Raw genomic sequence first — 10,447 nt, 5'->3', positions numbered from 1 at the left:
GGGAAGAAAGACAGGACATGAGGCCAGGGCAGCCAAGGTGCCTGTCCTTGCTGGGGGTCTCTACGACCTGCTCTAGTTTTGATGTGGGTGCATTGACTCATATTTTGCACGTGTGTGCTCACACAGGGGTCCGGATGCTCTACTGCCTGTCATACAAGCTGACCACAGCTGCATCCCCGGAGAGAACTGGGTGCTGTTTGGGCAGCATTTCTCCTTCTGCAAAGAGAAGGTGGGCGGTACACAGACGGCAACTGTGTGACAGGCTGGAAAGGGGATGGGAATGCAGCAAAGGCAGACCCAAGGAGCAGAGTGGGAGGGGACGGCTGGCAGGGTGCCTGGCAAAATGGGTTTGCGGAGGGTGTAGACAGAAAGGATGAGAATGAGCAGAAGAAAGCCCCTCACACCACTCTGCGTCCTAAGCAGCTTACCTGGGAAGCGAGGGGGTTCTTGGCAGACCCTCTGCAGATCCCCACTCCGAGCAGGAAGTTCCCAGCGGTGTCCTGGCCCTGAGACTCTAAACAATTAACCCCTTGCTTAATGATGCCAGGGAGTACTTCTTTGACCGGGACCCTGAGAGAAAAGGCAGCAGTCAGGCTTGTCCTCTGCTCACCCACACCTACCCAGAGGGCAGCCGCGGTCAGCTCCAGGGGCACCAAGGTCTCTGTGGGAAGGGGCACTAGGGGCAGGCCTAGCTAGTTGGGGGAGGCAAGGGAGCAGGGATTCCCCTGGGAAGACGTGCCTCGTCCTCACAGGGACTGCCCTGGAGGCCAGGCCTGAGAGGACCCTGGCGGTGAGAGAGCTCAGGCCAGAAACCCAGGGCTCCCCAGTCCGGAAAGAGGAAAGCCCGGGGAGAGCCTGGGGCCCGAATGTGAGCTCAATAAGCAAGCTCAAAATGACAGGGAAGGGGTCCTTTGAAGAGGAAAATTTAAAATACACAAATATGAAAATGTGTTCAATTTCATTGATGATTAAATATATATTAGAGAGCTAACACTCTTCATTTACCATATATGTATATATAAAATAATTTATATGAGTATGTGCATGTGTGTGTGTGTGTGTGTGTGTGTGTGTGTGTGTGTGTGTGTGTATCAATAGCCAGTGTTGGTACTAGCTGTGAGATTGGATCTTTTCCTACCCTACTGGTGAGATCATAAACTGGCCTTACTTTTCTGGAAAGCAATGTGTCATTATGTATCAAAAGCCTTAAAAATGTGCACACCTTTGACCTAATCATCCCACTTCTGGAAACTTAATATCTTATGGCAATAATTATAGATATGTGCAGAGACTTAGTTTAAAAAATATTCATCTCAGAGTGATGGCTTATACTGAAAACATTGGAAATTCCTATCAAAACATTGGAAAATTCTACAATAGGGGATGGGCTAAGTAAATTCCGATTGTCTGTAGGATGGAAAACACTTTAGCCGTTAAAAATGACTCTCTGGAAGAATACCAGGTAATGTGAGGAAGTGTTTACGATATACTGTTAGGTAAAACAGGCATGTTTCAAAACACTGTATAATTAAATCATTTCATAAGCACAGGAAAATATGCTTAAACACACACACACACACACACACACACACAATCACACACACCACGACATAAGACACTGTCTTACACTGTGGGTAACAAACCTAACTAAGGAGGCTGCCAGCTCCAGCCGATGCGGGCTTGTATAACCGGGTTTAGAAAGTTGTGCGCACTCTGATTATGGACCCACAGTGGGGTGATATGGAACCAAGAGGGCTTAGAGTCTGACTTATCTGCCTCCTGTTACCTGTTGGGAAGAGAACTTGGGTGGGGGATGGGGGGTGCATCAGAACATTTCTGGCGTTCTATGATGTGGACAACCTACAGGATCTCTGCCAAACCAGATCTTCCTTCCCTAGGGCTGGATGGAAGCCCCCAGGGCTCCCAAACCCACCCATTCTCACAGAGCCTCTGGGAGACACCTTCACCTCCTCTCCCCACCTGGCAGTCTGTTCCCCTCCAGATCCCCGCTGAGATCATGTGGTTCGAGAGCAGAAGCTGCAAACCGTCAGCCCCCAAGCCGAGTCTGGCTCAGGACACGTTTTATCTGACCTGCTTGGTGTGGTTGTTGGCACTTTTAGTTAGTTGGTAATATTTAAAAATTTCGAGGTTACACAAAAAAATCTGAATTCAGCTTCTCTTGAAAAAATAGAAAGATCAGTCCATATGGAATTTGCACTCCTGCCTGACACTACCATTGTGAGGAGCAGCTGTCCCTCTGGGTGGAGCTTTTGAATACACTTTGCCACAGGCCCCTCAGCTCCCTATTGCTCCTCTCCACCCACTTGACTCATTTACATTACCTGACTGATACAGGATCCGAGTTTGCAATCCTTGCTGGGTTCAAGGGTGTTGGGAGGCAATAGCTCCATCCACCCTCTCTGCATCTTCCAGCGGCAAAAGGTTATATTCCCACCTCTACTCTCCCTTCTCTGCAGAGACAAGATGCCCACTCAGGCCTCTTTGAGAACTGGGCTCCAGGGTATGCAGTCCAAGGGCTGTTCCAGACCCTTCTATTTTCTCCTCTCCCTACCCATCGTTGCTTAGGGAGCTGTGCAAAGTGATCAGTTTTCAGAGGTGAGGTGGGCACTGTCCAAGTGTGGAATTGAAGCCTTGCCCACTGATGCCGATGGAGGAAAGCCGGGGCTTAAGCAGCCACCTCCAGACCAGATGCAGCTGCTGAGGCATCTGGGTGTAGCAGCCCCGAGCAGCTGGGTTGGCTGCCGTCAGCACTCTTCTTCAGCTCCCTGCCAGGGCACGGCTAAGCGGTCGCATTTGTCAATAGTCCTTTTAAGTCTACATCTGCTTCCCTCTCTATTGACTCCTCTAAGCTAGGCTGTCGTTACCTCTTATGATGCCTCTGTAGAAAGAGCAATAGATGCCCCTTCCTTAAGACACTTTATTTCCATCTGTTAGAAAATTGTCATAATATGCTGCTTCTGTTAGAAGAAGACTTTTATTGTCATTTATCAGGAATTATTGTGATAAGCGTATAATATCGATGGTGTGACGAGCACCCTCGCAAATGTGGTATGCTTGTGCAGTGCACGGTCTGCACAACTGTTCCTGATCATCTTCATAAAAGTAATACATTAGCAGGTGTCGAGGCCAGCAGAACTCTGGTCTGGATAAGAGGCATGGCTGTGGTGGGATTGCAGGCAGGCTGGGAAAGCAAAGGGCTCTTCCTTCAGCCTCCTCGGTCTCTCCGTTGACCCTCTACAAGTGTGGGCCAACTATTAAGACACTCTGTTTGGAAGAAAGTGGGTGTCATTTGGGCCTAAAGATCTTTCTAACCAACAACCTGATCCACTCCTAGCCACTTGCTCTGAGTACTGAGGCAGAACATGAACGAGGGGACTGGGGATGGGTAATCTGGATATGAATGAGGTGTGTGGTTTCTAACTTAACAACAAAAGAGCATTTTTTTAAATTTTGGTTTTGTTTTTTAACTTTCACACAGTGAAAGAACAGAAGATGACTTATGCTCCTCATTTAACACAGCTGGTTTCATCCACTCCCGCCTTGGGATTGACTGATCCGGGTTCCTGATGGTTATAAAACACTTCTCTTTCTTGGTCCTCAGGGGATGTGGGACACTGATGTGGGACTGGAGTGTAGAGAGAAAGGGCACATTCTCGGTCCCCCACACACACACTACCACCACCAATATCTCCTCTGGGCTTCCCACCTCCTGCCCAAGGCCTGAAGTCTATGGCTCTAACCAAATGTTGTATGAACTCTAACAGAATGTAAAGGAATGACTTTCCCTCAGAAATGACATGCCTGAATGAAATCATCCCCCTGAAAGGAGTCACTTGAGGAAGTTGTTCGTTTATTACACTTTTTATAAATTAGTGTTCTTTCCTTCACAGCTATCACCCAGGGAGCTTGGGGTTATCCAGGCTGCCGACTTGCTTCCGAGGATGCTGCTGTTGCTCAAACCGTTTTGGAATTCCTTAGAAATTGCTCCCAGCGTCAGTTTATTCTTGTCACTGGTTTCAATTCAGTCTCGTCACACTGTTTTTGGAATCCAGGGTTATATTATCTGGGTTAATCATCTAGTTTATTCACTGGTCTTGGTTACAATGTAACTATGGCTGTCTTCCAAAACTCAAATCTGCCCTGGAAAAACAAAGACTTGCCTCCTTCAAGGATATGCAGGCTCTGAAGAGTAGAATGTTCTGGAAGGCCGCAGCAGCATCCTTGTGAGAAAGCTGGCAGCAGTGAGATAACCTGTTCCCCAAGGTGACAGCTATGGAAGGGATAATTTCAAAGGTATTACTGAGGCTTATCGCCTATGTCATTTATTCAGTCGAAAGTATTTATCGAGTGCCCATTTCGGGAGAAGCACTGTTGTAGAGGCTGGAGATAAAGCAGAGTACTAGACAGTTAAACACCTCTACCCTCATGGAGTTCACTGTCAAGTACAGGAAGATGACCACACAATTAACCGGCGAGGTGTGTGCTAAATGATGATAAGGGCACAGAGGAAAACAAAGCAGGAGTGCTGGGGATGGGGTGGTGTGCAAATTTAGAGTGCGTAGGGGAGGTTTCCCTGAGTAGGGGACATCTGAGCAAGACCTGAGGAGGTGAGGAAATGAGCCATGTGGACGCAGCCAAGACACTGAAAAGGATTTTGAGATCAGAAAAAAGAATTCTCTGAGCCCCACCATTATATGGCCATTATAGCTGGTCACCCACAGTCCTGGTTAGCACACACACATCCCTCTGCAGTGCAGCTCTAGTGCACATGTCATTTGCAGGTTGCTTCCTTATTTGCTAGAGCAAATATTTCCCCACACTTTTTCACAGTCTTTATGATTATAATATTAATAGGTGCATAGTATTTGTTTAGATCAGTGTATAGTGATTCTCAAAACCCAGCCCCTATTCTTGGTTGTTTCTCAATTTCTTCCCAGCAACAGAGAAGCCTACAGTGAACATCTACTTGTCAACAGTTTTTTTTGTGTTGTTTTAGTTGCTTCATTTCCTTAGGATAAACAAACTCCCAGAAGGGAGAGAACTGAGTCAAAGGGGATGGCGATTTCTGTGGCCTTTGCTACATAATGCAGTGTTGTTTTCCTAAGGAGACAATGTCCATTTCTAGCTTGAACACCCAGTCTGTTAAAAATTTGGTTCCTACCACGCATCATTTTTAATTCCTGGTAATGTCCCCTGGGTTTCCTCAGAGCCTTCACCTGAAGATAAACACTGACAACTAGAAAAAACCAGACTGCCTGGGATGGGGATATCTCGGGATGGCGGGGGGGGGGGGTCCCCCAACCAGGCCAGACATACAAGCTGAGGGCTGCACTCACGTGAGCTCTGGGTAGACATTATCCAGGTACCAGCGGAAGGACTTGCAGTTCATCTTCTTCCTCTGCTCAATCCTCGTGGCCACACTGAAAGAGGAGGCCAAGTTCAGGCTTTGGCCAGCAGGAGAGGGAAAGAAGCCCCAGGGAGGCCGATAGAGGCCCCTCCCCAGGCCACAGGAGGCCGGCCCCTTCTTTCTCCCTAGCCCAGGAGGGCCAGCACCAAGAGGCTGGGTTTGAGCCTGCCCTCCAGCTTTGGCCACCTGCCTGCATTCTTTCTCTGACCCGCAAGTTCACCTCAGGTCCCCAGGCCATTCCTCATTTCTCTCCTCAAACTCCTGCTCACTTTTCAGGATCAGCCCAGCCCGCAGAGGGCCATGCTTTACTCTCCTTCTCACTCCTTGGGACTTCAGGTAGCATTCCACTGCCTGGTTTGCATTTCCACAGAGAGCAGAGCCTGAACGAACTCAAAGTTTTCCTTTCCTGCATTGCAGTTTAGCGGAAAAGGTCTAACAAGAAGAACAGGCTTTGGAGGTCTTTCAGGAATTCCGGCAAATCAGAACCATCTGATGTGTCGGTGGACACAGCAGTTTGATCTCCTCGCCTTCTTCGGCTACTCTGACGGTAGTGGACACAGACAGATGCGTGCCCCTCACCGCCTCTCTGAGCCTCAGTTTCTTCTCCAGTAAACTGAAGCCAAGACCACCAACCTCAGAAGATTTTGGTGAGAATCAAATAAATTAAGGAACATAAGTGCCTGGCACAGGGTAGATCCTCAGTAAATGTTAATTCCTCTCTAAAAGAAATAGTCACTGACCTAACATTTTTTTAATGGACAGACATAAGTAAATAGAGGGGAGAAGATTCACTGATGATCGCTATGATGTTTTCAAACGTTTCTGACCACAATCTTAAGAAATAAATACAACTTATTGTGATGGAGTTTACCCATGTTAAGACACATGTACACACTTAACTGAAATAAGAGTTTCACAAAGCAATACTATCCCGCCCTGCAATCAACTGTTACTTTCCATTCTGTTCTGTACTAATCTACAGTGTTCTAATTCTCTATCATTTTTTGAAATGGTGGTCACAATCCACTAAATTGATTTCACAACCAATGTGCATTTCAAAAATGCTTAACCAGACTGTAGTCATAACGGTCCAAGACTGGAAAATAAGCTAACACATCACAGTCAGATTTTGAACAACAGCGGGTGGAAGCAAAACCCCAAGTGTTTTCTGCAGACAGCTCATCCCTAACTACTCCCACAGATGTCCCTTTTCCTGCAGGCAGCTTGTGAACGGAAACTGTCAGAATCGAGCCTTCCCTGGTTATTTCTCTCCACGGTGCTGCCTACCCCTCGAGGGCCAGGGTCCTGTCTCCCTCCGCATTGCATAACCGAGCAGCTCAAGAGCCTAGTGGAGGGGGCTCAGTTACTAAGGAGACCGTGAATGTTTCCCTGGCACACACACCATTCTGTATTCTGCTAAGGTTGTTCTAACGTGGGTGAAGGGAGGCAACCAGGGCTGGTGGAGGGGCCCACCTGCCAAAAGCCTTCCCAATGGCCGAGGGCCGAGCCTCGTAGTAATATTGCTTGTATTCGTCCATCCACACCTCCGCAGTGCGCTTAGTGTTCCTAAAAGGAGAGGAAGGAGCAAAAGGTCACCAGGGGGGCGAAAGAAGTAAGGTTAGGATCAAGATTAGCTTTGCTTAGTGTTCCTAAAAGGAGAGGAAGGAGCAAAAGAAGGTCACCAGGGGGGCGAAAGAAATAACGTTAGGATCAAGATTAGCTTTGTTCATTGATGAGAACATAGGGTGATGAAAATCTCAGGAGTGTAGGCAAAACAAGACTGACTGGGGTGGTATAAATGAGTACAATCTTTTTGGAGATTAGTCTGTCAACATCCATCTCCTTTGTAGGTATGTACACTCTTTGACCCTCCACTGCCAGGAATCTATTCTACTGATAGACCTGTATGTGGGCAATAAGGACATGTACAAGAATGTTTAATAAAACGCTGGTAACAACTTAAATGCCCATCAGTAGAAGATAATGAGCTACTTCCATGTGATGGTGTACTAGGCGACCTTGAAAAAGAATGCCATGGTTAATATGTACCGACACAGAAGGATGTCTATAATTTAGTGTTGAGTGGCAGAGAAAGCATGCTGCAGAAAAAAACGTATAGCATGACCCCATTTCTGTAAAAGCACAAACATGAACCCACGATGTGTGTATCTCTCTGTATATGTAAACTGTGTATCTGAAATGTATTAAAAGGCCTGTGGCTGGGGAAATGGATAGGCAGATGCTGACCAAGTCCAAGTCAGAACATGACATGCATCACCAGTACTTGGGGCCCAATGAGTGGAGGGCAGCACCTAGTCAGTCATTTGGCTAGTTTTCCAAGACCCTCAAGGACAGCTAAGGCAAGGCAGTTCTATAGGCGACACCCCCAACTTCATCCTTCCACCCCTGAAAGTACCTGGAATCCAGAATGGAAACCTGGGAGGAAGCAAATGGGGAAACCGAAGCCCAGAGAGGTGGGTGGCTGCTCAGTCACACAAGTAACTGACAGGACTGGCTCTAGACCCCTGGTGTGCTGACTCCTAGCCTGGTGCTCTTGGTGCTGTGACCTACCTGATGTAGGTGAGGGCGTTGCCCTCAGGGAAGTTGTAGGGGTGACGTTTCCGGAAGACGTGGCCCACCCGGCTGCAGGGCACAATCTCCAAGCTCCCTCCGCACATCCACACCCTGAAGGAGAGCTCTGCAGGACATGACAGCGTCAGTGGGACCCCTTGGCAAGTCTCACTGAATGAAGACGGGAAGGGGCTGGCTTCCCTTTCTTTGGTGTCTCACTAGAGGCACGTGCTGGGGTCGGAGCTCCTGGGCCTGTTTACATGGGTGCACTCACTGCTTGCATGTGCTCCTGACTGCTTACCCCATGCCTGTGCATACACACATACACCACACACACCTTCCACACACACCCAGCACACACAGACATCCCCTATGCATGCACTCCACACACATACCACCCACATTTCCCAAATCTGAGCATCTGAGCCCTGGGAGAGCAATGGGGAAAGCTCTGAAGGAACACCAAGACCATGAGTAGAGGGAAAAGTGAATCAAATGACAGCATCATTTCCAGCCTCTGTCCAGAAAGTCCTGTCCAGACATGAGCTAAGGAAGAACATATCTGCTCAGTGGCCAGTTCTGGGCATCTGTGAGGTTGGAAAATCAGCCACTAACCAAGCCATGAGCTGCTCCACCTGGCATCTTCCTGGCTGGTCCCCGACCTCCCTCTTGGCCACGGGTCTCTATTGACAGGCCGCAGCTAGCCCTCTTAGAACATACTTCCTTTTGATGGTGGTGGTAGAGATGAACAAGCTTTTGCAGATGACATGCTTCCTTTTGATGGTGGTGGTAGAGAGGAACAAGCTTTTGTGATTCCCAGTTACGTTGAGAGATAAAAGAAGTGGCCATTCTGCTTCCCAGAAAGGGACATCACAAGTTATCCACTCTGTTCTCCACTCAGTAGTCATCACTTCTGGCAAGACGCACCGTGGCAACTGGCTGAACCTCACATAATCTCTTCTGGTTTCCTACTTTTTCATATTAGCCTTACAGTCGGACATGCTGTGACATTAAAACACCTCCTTCCTGTCCCAGAAAATCCATAACCCCTTTTTTTTCTTTTGCTTTTTATTTTTATTATTTTATTTTATTTTTTTAGGCGAGGCGACCCTTGGTTGACCTCACATATTACAAGGACCTTGTCAGCTTACAATCCCTTATTTTTAATTTTTTTATGCCTATAGCACCTGGTCTTCCTAGGTGGTCGCCCATCCAAGTACTAAAGAGGCCCGACCCTGCTTAGCTTCCAAGATCAGACGGGATCGGGCTTGTTCAGGGTGACAGGACTGTAGACTTCTCTTGCTTTTTAATTTTAAAAAAGGCAAGACCATCCAGTCATGAGTTCCCTTGCCCCTTTGGTCCCTCTTGCCACTCTCTAGTTGGCCATTAGGATACTCATGGCTTCTGGCCAGGCCTGGGGGCTCTTACCTGGTGTAGCTGGTTAGGGCCTCCCAATGACCAACAAAATGGGGAGTGAAGACAGCAGGACTAATGCCTACCTCTGGCCAGCCTGTATGTACCAGGTAATTTCGAGATGTGGTCAAGGCGTCACGACTGAACATTCAGCACATCTGGACCCACGTGTAGGGGTGACTATATTACTGGGCTTCCCTAGGTCTGTCTGCAGAGTGCCAGATCTCCATCCCTTCTCCCCGTCAGAGCTCTGCAGCTGGCTCAGTGATGGAGATTTAGAACTGGGGACAGATCTGGGGACAGAAGATCTGCACTCTGGTTCCATTTCTGTGAGAATAACTTTGTTATGCTAGTTGTCACTTCATCTCGCTCAGCCCATGTTGTCCATACTATTATTATTGTCATTATTATCAGTAATGGCAACAGAATGGCAGTAGCCATCATCCACTTACTGAGCACTTTCTATGGGCTATGCTCTTTACAGCTGATATCTAATTCTCAGAGCAACCATGTGAAATCAGGATTATCCCCATATTTTTTTAATAAGGACTGTAAAACTTGAAGATGTTAAATAACCTCTTCAAGGTCGCCCAAATACTCAGCTGAAGAACTGCAACGTAAGGGTCAGACTTTGTCCGGCAAGCTGCACTGTTTAAACCAGATTCTTTAGTTAATTCAGCAAAATATTATTGAACCCTATTTATTATATGTCATATACTGTTCTAGAATCCCTTACATGCTAGTGGGGGTGAGACAGGAATCCAGTAAAATAAGAAACAAAAATTCAAGAGACAAGAAAATGAGTAGAATACATAGTCTATCAGATGGTAATAAGTACAATGAAAAAAATTGAAGCTGATGGGGACAGAAGAGGGCAGGGGAGTTGGGGTGGAGGGCTATAATTTTAATTAGGCTGATCAGGGACCTTCTCACTGAAAGGAGAAATTTGTTCTAAGACCTGAATTAGGTGAGGAATCGAGTCATGTGGCTCTCAGGGGAAGAGCATTCCAGCAGAGATTATCACAGGCAAAGACC

The 10,447-nt window shown here is 47.4% G+C and overlaps 1 protein-coding gene and 1 pseudogene across 2 annotated transcripts in view; both read right to left on the bottom strand.

Annotated features, from left to right (window-relative positions):
* GALNT16 (polypeptide N-acetylgalactosaminyltransferase 16) overlaps positions 1 to 10,447 on the bottom strand; it is a 73,143-nt gene that overhangs the window by 5,371 nt on the left and 57,325 nt on the right. For both annotated transcript variants that reach the window (XM_006915157.3, XM_025049139.1), the window contains exons 10-13: positions 8,000 to 8,126; positions 6,902 to 6,994; positions 5,358 to 5,441; positions 429 to 570 (exon numbers count right to left, since the gene is read on the bottom strand). In XM_006915157.3, the coding sequence (XP_006915219.1) occupies positions 429 to 570; positions 5,358 to 5,441; positions 6,902 to 6,994; positions 8,000 to 8,126 (446 nt within the window). The remainder of the gene's footprint in view (positions 1 to 428; positions 571 to 5,357; positions 5,442 to 6,901; positions 6,995 to 7,999; positions 8,127 to 10,447) is intronic.
* On the bottom strand, positions 9,175 to 9,293 carry LOC112482470 (annotated as a pseudogene).

Source organism: Pteropus alecto, unplaced genomic scaffold (genome assembly GCF_000325575.1).
Source record: "Pteropus alecto unplaced genomic scaffold, ASM32557v1 scaffold276, whole genome shotgun sequence".
NCBI lineage: Eukaryota > Metazoa > Chordata > Mammalia > Chiroptera > Pteropodidae > Pteropus > Pteropus alecto.
This window is presented reverse-complemented; position numbering and strand designations above follow the sequence as displayed.